This window comes from Ptychodera flava, chromosome 15, assembly GCF_041260155.1.
Source record: "Ptychodera flava strain L36383 chromosome 15, AS_Pfla_20210202, whole genome shotgun sequence".
NCBI lineage: Eukaryota > Metazoa > Hemichordata > Enteropneusta > Ptychoderidae > Ptychodera > Ptychodera flava.
Window position 1 is genome coordinate 3,638,632 of NC_091942.1, and position 21,556 is coordinate 3,660,187.

The 21,556-nt window shown below is 39.3% G+C and overlaps 1 protein-coding gene across 4 annotated transcripts in view; it reads left to right on the top strand.

Moving 5' to 3' along the window:
- The first annotated feature begins 11,080 nt into the window (after positions 1-11,080).
- LOC139150913 (CUB and sushi domain-containing protein 3-like) overlaps positions 11,081-21,556 on the top strand; it is an 88,469-nt gene continuing 77,993 nt past the window's right edge. For all 4 annotated transcript variants that reach the window (XM_070723376.1, XM_070723377.1, XM_070723378.1 and 1 more), the window contains exon 1: positions 11,081-11,639. In XM_070723376.1, coding sequence (XP_070579477.1) covers positions 11,564-11,639 — 76 coding nt within the window. In that variant the 5' untranslated portion in view covers positions 11,081-11,563. The remainder of the gene's footprint in view (positions 11,640-21,556) is intronic.

Here is a 21,556-nt window from a genome sequence, read left to right on the forward strand (position 1 = left end):
TTTTGGAAATTGAGACAAACAGCTTTGACTGGGCGGATCTCTTCGAAGAAATAAGTGATATCCCTGTGAAAACGGATGACTGACTTGTAGCGTTCTCATTTCAAGATGACCCCCTTGCCGCTATTTTTTTTCCTGTCCACACTATACCAGAATGACTGCTGAACGTTTCCTAACGTCATTCGACAATGGTATGAGTTAGTGATGAACTTTATCAATATTAGCAAAGCAAACATGCCTTAATTCTCAAGTAGAAAACAGCGCTAAGACCAAGAAAAATAAAAAGCTTTTTTCTCATCCTAGATATATTTCAAAAATGATGCGGTGACGCGGGTTTTTTACTCTCATTTTTTTCTTCAATCAACAAGAACGCGGGAAAAAACATGAACACAACATAGGAATGCACGCAGAGACAAATGCAGAGCAGTGTTGGTTTATCATTTTTGTATAGCAACAGTTCTGCGGTTTGACTTCAGTGCAGCCATGCACAGTTTTTACAGCGTAACATAATAGTGATATATGTGTACAGTTCTGAATGGAATGATAGTGTCATTTAATTTGTTGTCGGTTCTGTATTATAAAGCACTGCATTATGCACTTCGTCGTGTATTTTTGCGTTTATTGTACTTGGGCCTCAGCCCAAGTACATTTGTTTTCATTCCGTGGGAAAAAACTCTGTAAGGTATAACCATTTCTGGCTGAGACCAGGGAGGGCAAAATGTCTTGGCTTCATCTTTCTTGGCATAATAAATGGCGTAATGATGCTAACTTAATGGAAGTGCTGCTCTCAGCCAGTCATGAATAAGTGAGATGTGAATATAAATGCTTCTCTATCTGAGTTTTTGCCACAAAATCTTCTGAATATAATCAAAATGTGCATCGAAATGCAACAATTAATGCACCCTCCGTTTCCTAGGCGATGGCACGACCCTTGCTACACCCACTGGACGAGCCAAAGTGGGAGGGGTAATTTCAGTTTGGTCGAACAAGAGGGCTCGAGACCAGAATTTAACATTTAAACTTGAAACATGTTTAATCGCTGACAAGATGTGGACTAGTGTTAATCAAAGTGAAAGTTTGAAAAGGAAAGGTTTTATATCCCGGACACAATGAAAAACATTACGACTGGAAACTGTACCCCCAGTTGAGAATAGTAATGCCCACAGCGATGGAGAACACTTATCCTTGAGCTGAGAAAACCAGACCATCATTTCGAAATAGAGCTGCAGATTCGAGAAGCTTGTTCAAAATAGCTAGGTACACCCCATGGGTGGTTTCGAGTTTTGAGGGCAAATTTCGCCTCCTTCATATAGAAATCGTACGTTTGTTTTTCCAGGAGAACACACCATTTGACACAAAATTTGCATGTAAAGGGGTCGCCAGCAAGCACGTGGTCAAATCTGGCATAAGAAACAATATGAAATGTAGGGTAAAGCCAGTCCAAAATAAACTGATTTGAACTTTTGTGTTTTGTAATTTATACCACTGCAGTAACATTACCTTTTTTTGACAACATCACACAATGTAATACGTTTTGAAACTGAATACTCCGACGTATTCTGTGTCTCCTTTGCTAAAAAATACGGTATGCCGATTACCATGTAAGGAGATGATGACGTCAAGACAGATTTGTAGTGCGTTTGGTCCTGGATGGTGCACGAAGTTTTGTCGAGGTAGCTTGTGTATTTATTTCCTAAATGGGAGAGATTAGGGTCGATCTAACGAAGGCCAAGTGTTACGTGCAGAGGATACGAACAAAAGGGTGAACTCAGCAGTTTACGTTTAAACAAAATTTATTACAAAAATAAAACTAATTGCTAAGTCAGGGATAAAATACAAGCTTTAAAAGTGTACAGACTACTTATCTCAGCTGGGACGGCAAAGCTCCAGTCTCAGAGTTGTAACAGTCAGTTGGATGAATGAACAGTCCTTGCAGGCTTGAAGCTGCACAAAGTCCACAGTATAAATCCAGCGTTGGCAGTGAAGGTCTTGAAAAGTCTTGAGAATGACTACTGCTGGAGTTTAGTAACACACAAGAGACACGATCCCAAAAGTCTGACTGGAAGCTGTGCACGTCCCTTTTATAAAGGCATATAAGAACAATCTAGAACTTTTATTGACATGCTAATTACTGTTCTAAAATTATCTCCCTTACACAACTAATCAACTTTCCAGAACATTCCAAACATGACTAATTGAATTCAAGGTTGTGAGGTCATCAAGGCAGTGACCTTGAGAATGTTCTAGACTAATTGAACTCAGGTCATGATGAGTGTGGGGTAAATGACCTACATAACACACCCCCTCTTCAAAAAAAGAAAATTTTTCAAAGAAAAATCTTTCTTTTACAAATGTAATCTTGAAAAGGATTTAAGTACTCAAATTTTGTTTTACTCTAAAGTAAAATTTCTTGAAAGTGAACAACAATAAATTTCTTGAAAGTGAACAACAATAATTTCTAAATACGAGAGAGACAGTCTGCAATTAAATTGTCTCTGCCTTTGATATGTCTAATGTCAAGATTAAACTCCTGTAACATTAAACTCCATCTTAGCAATCTCTGATTTTTGCCTTTAAATTTCTGCAGAAAAACAAGAGGGTTGTGATCAATATAAACCACTATTGGCTGATTTGAAGAAGAACATAAACTTCAAAATGCTGTAAAGCTAATATCAAAGATAAACACTCTTTTTCAATTGTAGAGTAGTTTCTCTGGGATTTGTAAATTTGCAAAATTTGTTAAAAATAGCAAACAGGATGATCGGTCCCATGACTATCCTCTTGAAATTTGATATCGGAAAACTCGAAATGGCACTGAATTTGGCAAAAGTATGCATTGTAAAGTCCAGTTATTTTTATTGAGTTCGATAAAGTCATTGTTCGGCAAATACTTGGCTTCCTCCTGGAGATATTCCGCTTTTGCAGGATTCAGTCCGTCTGGATGTTGTTCCACTGGATTACTGTCGCAGACATCTTGTTGTGATGGGTGACGTTTGTCCTCGTTGGAACATCTTGAAACAGGTGTTTATATTCGTGGAGCAGTTCTTTCACCTGTTGTTGTTGTTCTGGCTGGAGGTGTGCCAACTTTGTAGACTCCAGCTTCTCCAGGATTTCTGAGTTCTGAAGCTTGACCGAGCCCAGCTTTGAGTTTAGAGTATTTTCACTCAAGTCAGTTTCAGTATCACTATCTTCATAATGGTTTGAACTGACTGCACTGACAGGCTGAGTTATAGTAGGATTATCCCTATCCAAATATGGCTTAAGCATATTTATGTGACATAGCTGTTTTTGTTTTCGCCTGTCAGGTGTTATTATGATGTAATTTAAATCACCTCATTTCTTATCAATTAGATATGGCCCAAAGTAACGAGCATGGAGTGGTTTGCCAGGAATTGGAAGTAGAACAAGAACTTTTGACCTGGTTCAAACTTCCGTTTGAGGTGCTTTTATCATATTTGGTTTTCATTGACTGCTGAGATGACTCAAGATTATCTCTGGCTAATTCACATGCTTTAGAGAGTTTTGTACGAAAATCTGACACATATTGCAAAATTTCAGACAATCATCGTCGTCAGACAGGAATTTCTCTTTAACGAGCTTAAGTGGGCCACGGACTGTATGTCCAAATACAAGCTCAAATGGGCTAAAACCAAGAGACTCTTGAATTGACTCTCTAACAGCAAAGAGCAGAAAATGAATTCCTTCATCCCACTGCTTCTCTGTGTCAAAACAGTAGGTCCTAATCATGTTTTTCAAAGTTTGATGAAATCGCTCAAGAGCACCCTGACTTTCTGGATGATAGGCGGATGACCTATACTGTTTAATGCCTAGCTGATCCATTACTTGTTGAAAAATTCCAGACATAAAGTTGGAGCCTTGATCGGACTGGACACATTTAGGGAGGCCAAATAAAGTGAAAATTTGACTAAAGCTTTCACTATAGTCTTTGTCTTTATATTTCTCAGTGGTATGGCTTCTGGGAACCGAGTTGATGTACACATTATTGTCAGCATGTACTCATTTCCTGATCTTGTTTTTGGTAGGGGCCCAACACAGTCTATTAGTATCCTACTAAATGGTTCTTGAAATGCAGGAATTGGCTGTAAAGGGGCCTTTGGAATGGTCTGATTTGGCTTTCCTACCATTTGACATGTGTGACAAGTTTTACAGAAATGTGCTACATCCTGCCTGAGATTAGGCCAATAAAAGTGACTGAGAATTTTATGATAAGTTTTCCTGACTCCTAAGTGACCAGCCCAGGGGGTTTCATGGGCCAGGCGCAATATTTCAGCATGGTAGGGCTTTGGAACCACAATTTGATGTTTTATAGCCCAATCGTCATCAACCAAAACATCTGGAGGTCTCCATTTACGCATGAGAATACCAGATTTTGTATATAGGAAACAGAGCTATCTGAAGTTTTACCTTCATCATCTACCCTGTCAAACAAAGACAAAATATCTGGGTCTTTGTGTTGTTCTGCAATGAGATTTGATCTAGAAAATGTCTGACTTTGGTCAGCAGTTTTACTGGAAGTTGCAAATCCACGAGGGATAACGGAATGATCCGTGTCAAACACCTGACTGAGAAAGTGTCATTTAAGTCAACATCTGTGACATTATTTTTGAGAGTATTTTGATTCTCGGAAGTTTTCTTTGACATGGCTCGAGTAATGGCACATGAAGGAAATAAATCGGGTATCTCTTGTTCAATTGGCTCTGGATCCTGATCTAAACTAGGATTATCAGTCACAAGTGGATTAGAAATGACCTTATCCCCAGCAAGGTCGTTTCCAAGGAGAAGGTGAATCCCTTCAAAAGGCAAAAAAGGCCTAATACCTAAAGTCACAGGTCCAAAAACAAAGTCCGAAGACAAATAGACATTATGGAGAGGAACAGGAATGTAGTCATTACAATCTACCCCTTAATAAGAACTTTAGAACCTGAAAATGACTTTTTCAGAAAACGGCAGGGTATCTGCCAACAAAAGAGACTGGGAAGCCCCGGTATCTCTTAAAATTTTGACAGGGGTAGCGGAAGAAAAATCACTAGAAAGTGATATAAAACCATCATGAATAAATGGTTCGAAAATACCCATAATGCTATCTTGAGAAGAATTGACCTTGACCTCATTAATTGGGGATGAGAGGGGTTTAACCTCAGAAAATGTGTTGCACACATTATTAGACTCTAATTGAGTTGATGAAGAAATAAAGCCGGTTGGCTTAGATCCACTTTGACCTTCACGTTTTCTTTTCAATTTGAAACAATCTGACATTAAATGGCCGTCTTTCTTACAATAATTACAAGAAAGTGTACCGAACTGTTTGTCAGAAGGAGATTGAGACTTGGGATCTGATGATGTGTGAGTGTTACTTAAATTTTGTGAACTGTTGTCATTTGATTTCCTACTTTCCTTTGAGAAATTCTTGGATGAAAAGGAGGAGTTAAATTTACCTGCATTGTTTCTGTATGAAAAGGACTGGGATGGTTTGCTGAGAAATGATTTGTGGGTCAATGAATAATCATCGGCCAAACGTGCAGCGACCTCCAATGTATCTGCCTTTTGTTCATTGATAATGTCTTGATGTCACTCCGGATGCACCTTTTAAATTCCTCAATCAAAACAAGTTGTCGTAATCTGTCATAATTCTGACTGACCTTTTCAGAAGAACACCAACGATCAAACAGTTGTTCTTTTGTTCGAGCAAATTCAACATAAGTTTGATCCTTCACCTTCTCACAATCCCTAAATTTCTGACGGTAAGCTTCAGGCACCAACTCATAGCCCTTGAGAATTAATTCCTTCACAGAATCATAATTTGAAGCCTGCTCTACTGACAACTGATGTAAATTTCTCTGGGCTTTACCCACCAAAGCACTCTGCAAAAGCATAGACCAGGACTCCTTAGGCCAATCCAGACTCTGAGCAATTTTCTCAAAATGAAGGAAATATTTATCAACATCCTTTTCTTGGAAAGGGGGAACTAGCCTAAAATGCTTAGTGATGTCAAACTTGTCTAAAGGGAAGAATTTTCCTGACTGTCCAAGCTCTAAACGTTTTATTTCTACTTGCAATCGCTGTTCTTCTAATCGCAATTCTTTTTCTTTCTGTCTTTCTTCCATTGCTAACTTTTCACGTGCCAAATCTGCCTGTATTTCTAACTCTAATTTTCTGAGTTCAGAGGAAGACTCAGGCTCATAATCATTTAAGGCAGACTCCTCAAAATGGCCAGAATTAACTAAATGTTTTGCAATCTTGAATTGTATTTCCGCTTGCGCATAGATCGTTTGACTTCTACCTTAAGAAATTGGCCAGTGTTATGAGGTCGTCTTTTCTGAGGGAATCAAATGTGTCCTGATCAAGGTCATCCATTTCCTCTGGTTTAAATTCCGCCATGATTAAATTTCGCTGAGTTCACAGTATACAGTAGTTTTGAAAAGGCTGTCAAAATGTTGTCAAACGGCTCAAAATATTCGTCTCCCGGACGAGCCCCCAATTTTGTTACGTGCAGAGAAAACGAACAAAAGGGTGAACTCAGCAGTTAACGTTTAAACAAAATTTATTACAAAATAAAACTAATTGCTAAGTCAGGGATAAAATACAAGCTTTAAAAGTGTACAGACTACTTATCTCAGCTGGGACGGCAAAGCTCCAGTCTCAGAGTTGTAACAGTCAGTTGGATGAATGAACAGTCCTTGCAGGCTTGAAGCTGCACAAAGTCCACAGTATAAATCCAGCGTTGGCAGTGAAGGTCTTGAAAAGTCTTGAGAATGACTACTGCTGGAGTTTAGTAACACACAAGAGACACGATCCCAAAGTCTGACTGGAAGCTGTGCACGTCCCTTTTATAAAGGCATATAAGAACAATCTAGAACTTTAGAACTTTTATTGACATGCTAATTACTGTTCTAAAATTATCTCCCTTACACAACTAATCAACTTTCCAGAACATTCCAAACATGACTAATTGAATTCAAGGTTGTGAGGTCATCAAGGGCAGTGACCTTGAGAATGTTCTAGACTAATTGAACTCAGGTCATGATGAGTGTGGGGTAAATGACCTACATAACACAAGAATGTTATGATATTCTAAGCGAGCTGAACTCTAACGCGAATGGTTGGATAATTTGGAGGATGTCTAGAACCGGGGTCTAGAATGATCTCGTCTCATTAAGATTATTTGGCGGTCAGTATTGAATTAAACTGCGTCACAAGTTTGCGAAATGAGTATTCCGTCGAACGGTCAACGAACGATGTTTTAGAAATCTGGAGACATGGCACATCGCATTTTTATTTTAGTATTTTATATTTTACAAAAGATTTAAGAAGCAATGATTTTGTCGAAAATTCTGAAAAAATATAGGAAGATTTGATCGCGAACACATTTTCACTTGGGGTCAACTAGCCCTGCGTACGATGCTGTGTGTTCCGCTACAGCTAATAGCCCCGCTCACCACAGCCCTGCAAAGACCCGTACGTAGGATCGGTGATTTCAAATCCATTTTGGGACTTGACGTAAAAAGCCAAATTACTGCCGAAATTCAGCGTTCTTGGGCCCAAGTCGTATCACAGCCTACCTCAGCTACTCGATCGCTTCCAAAAATGATAGTCTTTTATTCACTTCTCGTAAATAACCGTCGATGTCGGCAACTCTATCTCGCTAGCCCTGAGTACGATGCTGTGTGTTAGCTGTAGCACATAGCATCGTACGCAGGGCTAGGGGTCAACCGGATGCGCTATTTTGCGGGTTGCGGGCTGCGGGTTGCGGGCATGAAAAAATGTGTGTTTTTTGATATCATTTTCGCCCTTCTCACACTTCAGATTAGTTCAACCGCCGATAAAAGCACAATTTTCAAAATCGTTTTCAACGCCGTTTCAAATAATTTTATTGTGGTGAACACGATTATAGTCCTAGGAAACTTTTCAAAGTCACGCTGGATCAAATGCTTGAAGGGGGCATACCGGCATGGAGCGACTATCATACTGCAGGTGCAAGTCATACGTTCATGATATTAGGAGATAAATTATTGAGAGCTGCAGAACACAAACTCATCCAAAAATATTCCTATTAGATCGATTCCTGAAAATAAGGCAACGCACCGGCGTGTTTTTCCCACTGAAATTCTCGCGTAAAATGTTAGCAGAATGTCGTTCTCTGAGGTCGCGACCTCGCTTGAACCGAAACGGCAAAGTAAACTAAGTCCTTTGTTGTACGTCTTTTTCTTTTTAAAGATTTCATGAAAAATACACGGCATTTACAATACACATCACTTCTACGCTTTTTTAAGTCAAATCTTTCCTTATGCATTGCATTTAACTAGGCATTGTTTAATTTTCTGTATGAGTTGCCCTGGAACCGAATTGTGAATTGATGCATTACAAGAATTTTAATACTTCCTATGGCCTGATACTAGAAATGTAACAATTTTCATTCCGCGATAAGTGGCGACATTTCCGAGGCGCGATTTTTTTTTGTCAGTCTGGTATTACGTATATTTCTCACTCACATCCATGGCAGAAAGAAAAGTGATTCAGATCCCTAATTATTTGTAATGGCCAGGCAGCTCGGAATAAATAAATTGGTCCTCGGAATCGCCGCTTTTAGTTTAGCAGATTTTGATTTTTTCAGAAACATGACGTATTTTCACCCATTTGGTTTGGTCTGTTATAGCATCTTTAGTCCAAAAAATCAAGTTTACAGCATTGATGTTTTCTACAGCCTTCAAATATACAGTATTACGTTAAAATACACCATATAGTAGTGTTTCATTAATTTTAACCATCTTGACCTGATGGTGAAATGTGGACTTGGCAGGAAAAGGGATACTGTACGATAGACCTGATCATGATTATTGATAATAGACACCTTCTAAAGGTTTTATTTCTTATATACTAAATGCCATATTACATATATTAGAAATCTAGCCATAATTCTAAAAACCCGCAGCCCGCAACCCGCACTTTAGCAGATACCGGGGTCAACATGGGGTCGCAGCCATGTTGCCTCAAAACTTATTTCTGTCTGCACTCAAAACTCAAAAATGTCGGATATGAACCTGAAAAATCGATGCAATTTCGTCAAAATTCGGCGAAATTTCAGCCTATAGACAAAATTTCATCTAGGTAAGGTAAATTTACTGAAATTTGATCGACAAATAATCCTGAGCTTGAACGTGACAGCTCGCCTTCTCCGGGAAGTCAAGTATCCAGCTGCCCATACACAGTTGCCCATATGGCCAGGTTTATGAGATTGTTTTCAAGCGAGCGAGCCAATAGAGCTAGAGGTCTGATTTTTGGTATATAGGAATAACTTAGCAATACAATTATTTTGACAAAATGTCACGTGACCTCAATGACCTTTGACCTCAAATAGATATATTTGTCCACAACTCAGTAACCACAAGTGCTACACCCTTCATATTTGGTATGATGGGACACCTTATGACACCACATATTGTACCTCATTAATTATGTGCATATCTAATTCTGAGCAAGCCAATAGAGCTGGATGTCCGATTTTTGGTATATAGGGATAACTATAGGGTAGAAATCTAAATATGCCCATCTAAATATTAGACATCTACCATCGAGAACAAAAGAAATTTGCTATAATTTGAATATTTAAGGAGTTTAAGTAATTTTCACTATAAATAAAGAACCCCTGCCTCAAACTCCACAAAAGTTGCTAGACATATTTTGCCGTTGTCATGCCATTGCTTCGTTTAATAACCAGTTAATCAAATGCCTAATTGACAGGAGGAAATTCAAGACCATATTTGAATAGTAGTATATATTGTCCTCAAAATTACTCTATCACGGCCCAAGTACTCATTGCCTTCAGCAATACTGCCTTGTTTGAATTGATTTTATTTCCTCATGAGAAGAAAAACAAGGTTGACCCTGCGGGTCTGAATTGACGGGCGCGAGGATGAGAAACAATCTTTTCCTTTTTCTTGGTCTAACAGTGTAAAATGGAAAAGAATCTGAACAATCTAAACTAAAGCGATGGTTAATTTATTACTCAGATAAACCAAATGTACTGTACACATCGTATAGGGTCTTCGTTTTCAGTCTGCAGCAGATAGTATTTGCAGCGACTTAGATTTATTTGAAACATTACACAGCCTAGATTAGGGATTGGATAAGCCATAGGGGTATTTTTTGTCAAATACATGTTGGAACTGGCCGAAAATTAATCGTTTTGTTTGGAATTAGAAACTATGGAAGTTTTGCAATATCAATCTGGCTATATCTCCCTCTCCCGAGCGCGACACAGGGGTGTCGTGTCCCGTTGTGAGGAAACCGGGAATCTAACTTTCATATTCTGTCTTACCAGAAGGTGCGACATTTTTTCAGTCAAGTAGCTTACTTCAACACTTATACAGTCGTCGGAACTGCGCCTGTGCGAGTTTCTTGTTTACAAACAACGTATTTCGTGCACGATATCTAGGTGCACCTCATCATCATGGCTGCAACATTTAAATTATGCGATGTCGATTATGACAGACATGTTTTAACTTTCATCAATCACCGTCGTACCTTGGATACAGTGTTTACATTGGTCGTATGGGTCCCATACGACATTTGAGCACAGTTCTGAATACTGTATCCCTTAAAAACACGATTGGAACTAACTTGGGATAATTGGATGGTGAAGTAATGACGATTTAATCTACAAATGTTATCTCATCTGCTTTTCTTTTTACACTGCACACTTGTTTTTTTAGTAATTTGCGATATTGCAAAATTTAGCTATATGGCACCTAAAACTTTTGAGATATTTGCAAAATATGAAAATCCAATTATCTCAAATTAGTTCCAATCGTGTTTACAATTAGCCTATTATGAAACTTTTTGCGTTGTACCATCGATACAACCATGCCTACCGCCGCCACCAGTTTTTAATAGTCTTTTCCGCGTCGCATTGTTTTGAGCAAATTCTCCCTATAATCGTAAAGCCAAGGCATGTAGCTCAATGAAACGATAACCCCTTGCAGTAATATGGCTGAACCCGTGTCACCGAAACGTCATGCTTCAGTTTATTTATCAGTCGAAGCTACATGACGCATGCCCTGTCCTCAAAAGTTCACTCAAGATAAAAGAGTCAGTGTGGAAACTTGCCGACTGTACTCTGTAGTCTGTTGACGTCTCGGTTCAGGTCTCAGCAATATATCCTAGTCGAAATCAGGAAACTTCATAGTCACTGTGAGCTGAAATGTGCAGTTTGGATATCGGTTGCAGACCCGTCTAAACTGCGTGACACCGTAAATAACAGCGTCGAAGCAAGGGCAAAAGATGGTTTATGGAGGCAGTCAGTAAATCACAGACCAGTCTCAGTCTCTTCCCCAATAGGCTGAAACCAGCACCTTTTCTCTGAAAGGGTTTACGCGCCCTCATCGCGGCTTTTCGAGATCCCCTACACCAGTTCTTCCGGCGATAAATACGGCGGTGGGTTTATTGATTTGTCAGACAGTATCGGTCTTCGGGATCGTGTGCTCCCATAGGTATACGCGGTTAAAAGCGGAGTGCAACTGTTGAGACAGTGTGCTGGAGCTCTACGCCGATGAACATGTACCTGTCCACAATAAAGGTGTTTACAGTGTTGACACTGCTGGCTGGCGTATTACCATGGAGATCTGGTAGGTATAAACTCTCACACGGCAAAGAAGCATTCAGGGTGATTGAGCGTAATAGCCTTGGTGTCGTTGGAATGCATGCCTGACACAATGCCGAGGTCACTCCAGTAGATTTTAAAGCATGAATACAGTCTACACAGACAACTCTGCTGAGCTTCGACTATAAAAACAATCTGGTAAAACAACATTTCTTTAAAGATAGTGTTTCTATTTTGGTAGCACACCTTTCCTAAAAAGTTGTATCAAAACTGTAGCTTTAAAACAGTTAAGTGGATTTACTCTGCACTGCTGCGCACTGGCGCACGATGTTCATTCTGAATGGGGCATAAGGTCATCTCCGGTCAACCCGTATCCTCGTAAGTGAATGGCACTACAATTTCGCTGCTTGTGCCTATATATTTCGTGCCAGCTGTTCTGAAAGAAAACAAAAGAGAAGCAAACTGGCCCAAAAAGGCGCTTTAAGTATCATTGTGAGTTGCTGGTTCTGATTTCTCGTGAAAGACGCCTGGATTTTTCGGGTAGTATTTCGGATTAAGCTTCGGTCAGAGGGCTACCGTATTCGTTGGACGCTGATCGAAATTCCGCGGTATAAAATTACTGGCTTCAATTGTGAATCGGACTCGTTTCAGAACGCGCACCCTTCTGAAGTCGAACGTTTAACGGGTTCCCTTTCAAATTATCTTGTTCTTAACTAAAGAGGCGGATTTCTATCAATGCTTGTGTTTACAAAACATGCCCTTCTCGCTTGTGATGGAACGGTTGGGTTATAGAGCGCAGAACAAAACAGTCTTGAGCCATGAACGACTAAATTGCTATCATTATAGTGAGCAAGAGACGAAGTTTAGGTGATCCCGTCCCACGGACCGCGGTCAGGGAATAAGAGTTTCAATCGAACACATGCAGTTCCGCGATTTGTCTGAAAAATAGACCCTGCAATCTTCTCATCTCTATCATTTCATTCCTCCACGCCAAAGTTTGAAATACTGTGCTATACTTGCTATTCTTTGCACGACTCTTTTTCTCAGCTTCATCCACTACAGCCTCGGTCTGGGCACACACGATTACCCTTTGTTCTTGTTTATCAATGCACACTATGAAAGACCAAAATAAAGTATGTCACTTGGTAACAAAGGTCTTCCTGTGAGCTGTAAACATCCTCATTAAAAGATAAGCGAAGTCACTGTGGTAGGTGTTAGCATTCAAAACAGGGCGAGCTGTGATTATGCCAACTATCTGGCTAACTTTTGTCATAATTCAAAGATTTTAACCTTTCCTTTGACGAGATTGAAAACCAGAAAGAGAGCACTACAATGAGATATATGCTGTGGACATACTCTGTTTAACTGAAATATTTCATATTTGCATTTTCCTTATTTTTCGGTAAGATATTACAAAATATTACAAAATAGTCCTTCAAAGATTATAGTGCTTCTCTCACGCGCCTCAAATTGATCTAATGTATCGATTTGTTTCGATTACTTATTTTTCTATTAATTTTGATCGATTATGAGGTATTCAATTGCTTGAATTTTACCAGTGATCATTTCACATAAAGGTTGTGAGTCTTCTTTTATGATCACTAACATAACTCTCTCACCTTCTAGTAAATACGGTAATCGTTCATAAAGGGTACTTCATCTTTCAACGGAGAAGCATTTCTCAGATCATTTTTATAAAAATTAGGTATCTGTATTCTCTATTGTGTGGCATCTCTTGTTCTTTTTTCCATATCACTGGTCTGGCAATGCCACAGTCAATCAGGGAGTGTGCTTTCAACTGACCAGAATAGCACTTGGCACGTACTGACAAGATCTTATCTCTGAATTTATCGCCTCTTATCATTACGCTTCCGCTGATATGTTTATCTTATACGCTTGAATGAACCGCAATAAGCAACTTTAAACTTGCCCGGCCACAGACAGGTCATCGATATGACCACAGTGATAGCGCATTTCCGTACAGTACAGAAGTATCGCATTGTCATGCCATTTTATCGCAGAAATGCGATCGTAAATTTCCCCATTCAGTTAGACTCAACTGTCAATTAGATGTTACACTTTTATCAACATTTATTTATTACGATCATATTTTTAAAGTTACAACTTAACGCTTTTAAAATTGTCGGTAAAATTAATTGCGGCGCAACCTTTATTTGCCACCACCGACAATTCAAGTTGTAAAAACCAGTGCATCGAGTCATCTTATTCGCTTGCCATTTAGTGGTATTTACCATAGTGTTTTGAAAAATATTCTCAACGCCGAGAATATATTACAAGTCAGTGTTTTTGAGTGTATTTAAAATCCACATTTCTCATTAATCGAAGAAACTTTATATTGTTATATGTTTAGTTTTATCAGCCCAGTGCATTGAATCATGGGACTTCGACTTGAAAGAAATGAGTCGGTATAATTGGCGTGCAGTGTAAACACATATGATCCACACTGTCCAGAAGAACACCACATTTTACGTGCAGTCAGTTTACTCCGAAGGTAAAGTTGAATAAATAGACACTAGTAATTTGTAAATTGATCACGTTTGATCGGTCTGAGGGGTTATTCTTGTCCGCCATTTTACGGTAGGACATTTACTTGAAGTTAGCTTGAACGTCGTTCAAAGTACTTTTTCACGGCCTTTGTTTGACGCCATATCCAGCCGAAGTAATCACATGGAAATTGGCGAAAAATGCCAGGCGGCCCTACTTCTAACTTTCATTTTAGAAAGAAACTTTAATAATCAACGTTTCAACGATGCCAATGTTCTGTCCTTTCTGTGAAAAAAAAAGCCGAACAAGAAGCCTTCGATGTGGATTGAAGAATGACACCGCGGAAAAAAGACAGAAGCGGTTGTAATGATTAATCTTAAAGAAAGATCTGCGTTCTCATTATCAAATCCATTTTTAGCATTTGGTTTGTAAGACGGAAGGGCAGGTCTTGTTTGTACATGCTGGGTTATTCCACAGTCCCTTTACCCACGTGATTATTCTAATCTTTGGCTTAAAATTTGACAACAAATTACAAACACGTTGTTTTTTAAGAACAAAAGAGCGACCCCTCTCTGTTTCCCCTATACTTTATCGCCAGTAGATATGGGTATTACCCTTTGACTAAGTGAACTGCGGGGATATATATCGCAAAAGTAGGCCAAAAAGAACAGTCAAGTGGTATGATTGTCTGATAACTTGTTTCCTGTGTAAAAGATAAGCGTCGAGCCAAGCTCCAACGAGCTGGGCGAAATTCACGTCCAAGCATGTACAACCAAACAAAGAAAACAAAGGCTTCATATCGTTAAAACTTCATATTCATATCATTAAAACTGCCCAGACGTGGTCGTGGTCGCACGATTTCATAGGTGTAATTGAGGGACTTTGCTATAGGATAAGACTGTGACTGTAGGGGGATTGTTTCGCCATTAAAAGGAACAGAGCAGACTCTTGATGGATGTGTACCTCGACACCATTCATTGTAGTGCAGTGACACCTGACGCAGGTACAAGGACATGTTGTAAGCAGTACAATAATGCTATCTGTGTGTGCCATCATCCTGGGTCGCCGTGAAGGTCGTAAATTGTGAGAAAGGGGTCGTAAGGCTTATTTTGGGTTGCCTAATTGATAAACTTATAACCGTGACAGATTGATAGTGCACGGTAATGGGCCGAAATCAGAGCCTGTCTCATATAAATAGGGAACCCTCTCTCCATCTCGTGTTGGACGAAAATTCACGAACTCGACAGAGACATTCCATCTCAAGCCATTTCGATGGGGGAGCAGGTTCTTTTTACTCGCATTCTTTCAAAACTTACAAAAATTGTAGCTTAATACGACACACTGAAACAAACCAACACTAGCACGGTGGACTTTTCGTTGATTTGTGTCATGCCATGCAGAAAAATATCAATTCCGATCCTTATATTCTAATTCACAGGCTTCATGCGCTGCGCCGCGGGGGCAGATATTCGGACTCTCAAATTTTTACGATTTTTTTTCTATCAAACCACTTGTGGGGACTCATTTAAAGCTTTTGGTAAAAGAAAATTTTTTACCGTGTTTGTCTTTGAAAATCCACAATTGCATTTTCCCCTTATAATTATCACAGGAATGGCTGCCATTTTGAATTTCAAAGATCGGTAAATGCTAATTAGTTAGTTTTCTAGTACCAAACTTTACACGGTGATATCTGATTTATATTGCATATTAAAATTTGGTAAGGGAATGGTTGAAAGCTTCCCTGAGGAAAGTTTGTGCAAAATTTCAAGTCTTTCACACCCGAGATGCATACTACCTTAAGCGAAACATGTTCAATAGAAGGTTTATGTATTATCACAGTTTCACGTTTTACATTCCTACGGGCCTGACTTCGTCGTCTACGAGGTAAATATGTGAAATCTGATTGCATTCATTGCAAACATTGATCAGAGCAGGCAGAATTCACACAACCCATTCACTTTTCAGGGCAGCCGCCTGCTCCCGATGCATTTCCGGTTTTACCTTATACGACAACCTATCGGTCAATCCAATGCGGGGGGCTTAGATGGAATAGCAGCCAAGACAAGCGTGAGAAACACCATCTAATCCCATTGGAGCATGGGATTACTTTTCTAACGCCTCATCAATAATAACAAAAAATTGCAGTAATTGAATTTTATTTTAGAAAATACCGTTGTCACCGATGACTTTTTTATGTCATTCTCCTTCAAAAAATGTAGTCCGCTCTCATCCACATCAAATGGTGTACGAAACATGATTAGGCCTACATTACCAAATGTTTTTTTCTCACTGCTGTATCTCTAACAATATCGCGTAACAAGTATTTTGCGATATCTAAACATTCAAAATAACCGGTCAGATTGTGCTTTGTGTCGGTGTTAATACATATACATTGGTCACTGATACGGAGTAAACAAAACCCGTTCACTTTCAAGTTTGTCGTCTGCCCGTGCTGTAATGCCGATTTTACAGTACGCGACCCCTCATTCGTCAAATAATCGCACGCGATGGCGCAGACTTAGCGTATGGCCAATGAGCATTCGTCAAACGACTATATTTCACTCACGCGATAATAGAGTATGTGATTCGATCCCACACTGTTGTCACACTCCTAACCACAGGCGGCCCAGATACTTTTAATAAGCTTATTATTGAGTTTTTCTCAGTCACGGTTTTCTCTATCAGTTCCTCTCCTTTTCTTCATGCTCTGACTGATTGTAGTAAATAAAATGAATGACTATTATATAGCCTAACCTAGCCTCTTGACTCTTTATTTATTTTACATCCCATTACAAGGACGTTTATCTCTCATATACCGTATTCCTCCGATTCTAAAACCCCGCCCGATTATAACGCCCCCAGGATTATTTTATCGATTCGTAATTGGCTGTTAGTTCGTTTATAACGCCCCCAGGGATTTTATGGGTTGGTCAACATCGCGAAAGATAGGAAAGGTTACTAAAACGGGCATTTACATCTCTATCTTTCAATGTTGACCAACCCTTGATAAGTCCACGGATTAGCATAATTAGTTGTGTTGACTAATTAATTACAAGATGTGTATATGAGAGATAAACGTCCTTGTAATGGGGGTAAAATGAATAAAGAGTCAACAGGCTAGGTTAGGTTATATAACCGTTTATTTTATTTACTCCGATCAGTCAGAGCATGAAGAAAAGGAGAGGAACTGATAAAGAAAACTGAGAAAAACTCAATAATAAGCTTATTAAAAGTGTCTGGGCCGCCTGTGGTCAATCCTACAATGGTATCCCCTAATATTTCCAACATGCAAGCGACGTTAGTAATCAGCAATTTGAAGACTTCTCTATTTAGTGCATTATGTCATTTGACGGACCAAACATCGGGATGCCTTCTGTTACTACTGGAACATCTTTAAATGTTAATCGGTTGTATTCAATAATACAGGGCCAGTAGTTTTAACTTAAATGGTGATTTTTTATCACTATTTTGTTTTTAATGTCCACTGCACTTCATTGTTCTACTCACCAAAACATGTTGAACTACCCACTATGATTTAGCTTGCTAACACTGCATCTATACGTATAAACGCACTATTATTGTTTACATTTTAATTTAGTCCGGACCAGAATTTACTTGTCGACGACAATGCAGTATAGATATTTACAGGCTTTGTTGCGAGGCTGAATACTGTGTATCTCAACAAAGTAGTGGACAATTTTTCAAAGGTGACAACTATTTGCCCTGTAAAGATGCCGCGGCAAGTGTAAAAATCAAAGGGCCTTTATTGTGTACTGTAGTGATCGACTAACGCGATCGATGTAACAAGATTTGATTTTACAACATTTGGTCAACGTAAGAAACAATCAAGCCAGTCTGAGCTTGATAGACTTAACATTAAATGGATCACACGTTATTGTCGGCCTCACAGATATTACCGAATTCCACGAGTAACACGGCAACATTGCTATTTTAGCATATTATGTTTACTCCAGTCGGTCCGGTTACATAAATTGATTCATTTTAAACGGCAATACAAAGTCGAGTCACCACTTAACACCAGTTTTGCCGGTGGCGAGGATGTGAAAGATGGAAAATCGTAACAAATGGATCGTAATTGGACCAATTCATTAAATATTTTTCTGCTACTGAAGAATGCGTTGGTAACTGCAATGAAAAGTATTTGTACTTCACACATTGGTATAGCGACACAATTATCAATTATCAGTAAAATATTGGTTACATTGTCATCAATTTACATGCAACAATGCGTCTCCAGTTTAACTTTATGCGTAGCGATTTCGTATTCTCGGTGATGTATCACCCCAGTATGTAATAATTAACCCAATATGTAATAATAATCCAATATTAAAAACTAACCCGATATGTAATAACGTTTAATCCAATATGTAATACTAACCTCATATGTAATAACACTTACCGCTAGTTGTGTTTGGCTTGTCGCCAATACATAGCAAATGACGATTTCCTGTCATGCTTTTTCATTGAATTGATAAACCGTTTGTGTGACATGATTATAAATGACTGGAGCCCTCAAAATGTTGGCTAACTTCATTTGAATTTGCTGTATTCTTTATGTAAAAAAACGATAACTGCATATGTTACGAATGCATCCTTTGCTAGACCGGATGTCCAGACACTTATAAAGAAAACATATGTTATGAAATAAGTATATAGGCATTAACTTCGAACAGGAAGTCGTCGATACACTAAAGAGATTCTCTGAAGTACTGAGAATTTAAAGTATAACAACAGACTCCTTTCAAAGGGATAACAGTATCGACTTTCCTCATGCAAGGAAGTAATCATTCAAATCTGTAAAAGATATAGATTAGAAGAAGGTGATCACCGAAAAGTGTGTTTATTGTTTGGTTTTTGTTGAACTACGGTTTGTAACTTAGTGGTTATCGTATGTAGATGAAGAAATCCTTACTTTGAACACTCATTGCATTCTGTGTACATGTACGTGTTATTTACGTATTACACACACATATACAACAAACACACACACACACACACACACACACACACACACACACACACACACCTCCCACTTATCCTCGATGGCAAGATCGGTCTAGGTGGGCGTGGCTAGCGCCAATGCTCGTCAAAAATAAAACTTGTTTTTCTTCACATTCTAAGTAACAGCGAATTTATATCATCAAGCCTTGCTTTCTCAAGGAAGCTTTCTAGACAGATCTTTTAACGGTGACTGAAAAATGTCACTTTCTCAGAAAAAAAGTAAACTACAGTAACTTAATAGCCATCAATCCATCCATCCACCCACCCGTTGTCGGTTCATTCATTCATCCTTCAATCCATCCTTGCCCCCACTCATCCACCCATTTACCATCCATCCATTCTATCCTTCACCGATTCATCTATCCATCCATCATACCCGCCAACCCATCTATCCACCCAGCAACTCACCCGTCCCTTCATCCACCCTAGCATCAGTCCCTCCATCAATAAACCCGCCTATCCGTTTATCAATCCATCTTATCAATCCATCCATACATCAACCTTCTAACCAATCCATTATCCATCTGTCCCCGTCCACCCACCCATCCATCCATCCAAACGTCCGTCCATCCATTCATCCATCCATCCATCCATCCATTCACCCATCCATCAAAACATCGGTCCATCAATTCCTCAAACCGATTCAGTCATCCATCCAGCTACCTACCCAGCACCTAACCCTTCTTCCATCACACCCGCACATCCATCTACCATCAATCTTATCATTCTTCCATCAGTTTATCCATCCTTAAATGAAACTATCCACCCAACCAAGCATGCAGTCATCAATCAATCAATCAATCCATCCATCGATTCACAAATTATCCATCTATCCAGAAAAAACCTTCCGCCCATTAGCCCATTAATTATCCATCACCCATCGTTCGTCCATTAATCAATCAATCAATCCAACCAATTCGGCCATCCATACATCTACCCACCAGCTCACGCACCCCTTAATGAATCCTATCACCTACCCTTCCACCCGTCCATACTCAATCAAGTCAACCATCCAACCCATCTACCTAAATGTATCTATTATTCGTCCATCCTTCCGCGAATTTATTTATCCACCCACCAAAATATCCATACACGTGCACACATATCCATACATCCATCTACCCACTTTAACACTTGTCCATCCATCATCCATATATCCATCCCTAAATCCATCCACCCATTAATACACCCACCCACCCACCCACCCACCAACCCACTTACCGTCCTCCCACAAATATCCATTCAACCATTTATCCATCCAACCGTCCGTCTTTCCATTTATATATCGGTTTAACTATCCACTCGTGCTTTCATCCATCTTTCCATTTTTCATCCACTCATGCATTCCCTATCCAGCCCTCCATCTCACCGGTCCATCCATCCACCACTCATCCTTCCCTTAACCCATTTATTTATCCGCCTATCCACCCATCCATACCACAGGCGTACGGAACGTTTCGTAGATCGTCGTCGGATGGGAAGTGACTGACACTGTGAGGCCGAAGGCCGAACCTCGGTACTGTATAATATTATACAGTACCGAGGTTCGGCCTTCGGCCTCACAGTGTCAGTCACTTCCCATCCGACGACGATCTACGAAACGTTCCATACGCCTGTGATCCATACGTGTTATACTAATGATATATCGATAAATTTTGAAACACATCAAACTAATTATACACCAGTGTAATTTTGAAAAGTAAGGCTACACTCTTCATAAGTTCGTTTTTGATAATTTTGGTGATTTTTGTTGATTTATACTTAGAAACTAAGATATCTTCCACTAATATTTGAACTGAAAGTTTCTCACAAATTTGAATGTCCATTTTTATGATACTCAGAGACACAGTGAATTGAGCTATGACCGAGACGGCTGCATTAAATTTAATTGGTATTGACATTTGGCTTATTATCTCGGAATGAGTGCATTTTAGGACATAATTTCTCGACAGAATACGTTTTTAAAGACCCGAAAAATATACATGTTGTTTTAAATTACGCATCATTCTTATCGGTTCATGATCTCCCTTACACTGTTACAGTACAAGTTTTCTGTCAGATGGCATCCAACTTGAATCAGCCATCTTGGGAAGATGATTGTACAGAAGATGCTAATGTGCGAGAATTGCTTTGTGAAGAACCATATAAATAATGAAAACTCACAATTCAGTTCGACTTTGTGAAGATTTTCTTACATACTAAACATTTACTGTAGATTGCATGTATTTCGACTTCGTATGGTCGATGTAAATTAAGCCTCAGGGCCTTCACTACAGTGATTGATTGTTGCACTGAAGCCTCGCTTCTACCGTGACCTCCATGCTTGTAACAACCATGAACGTATCTTCGGGTCAAAGTGGGAGAGCATTGGTGTTCGGATATTGGCACCGCTATTCCCTGGACTCAATGCCAAGC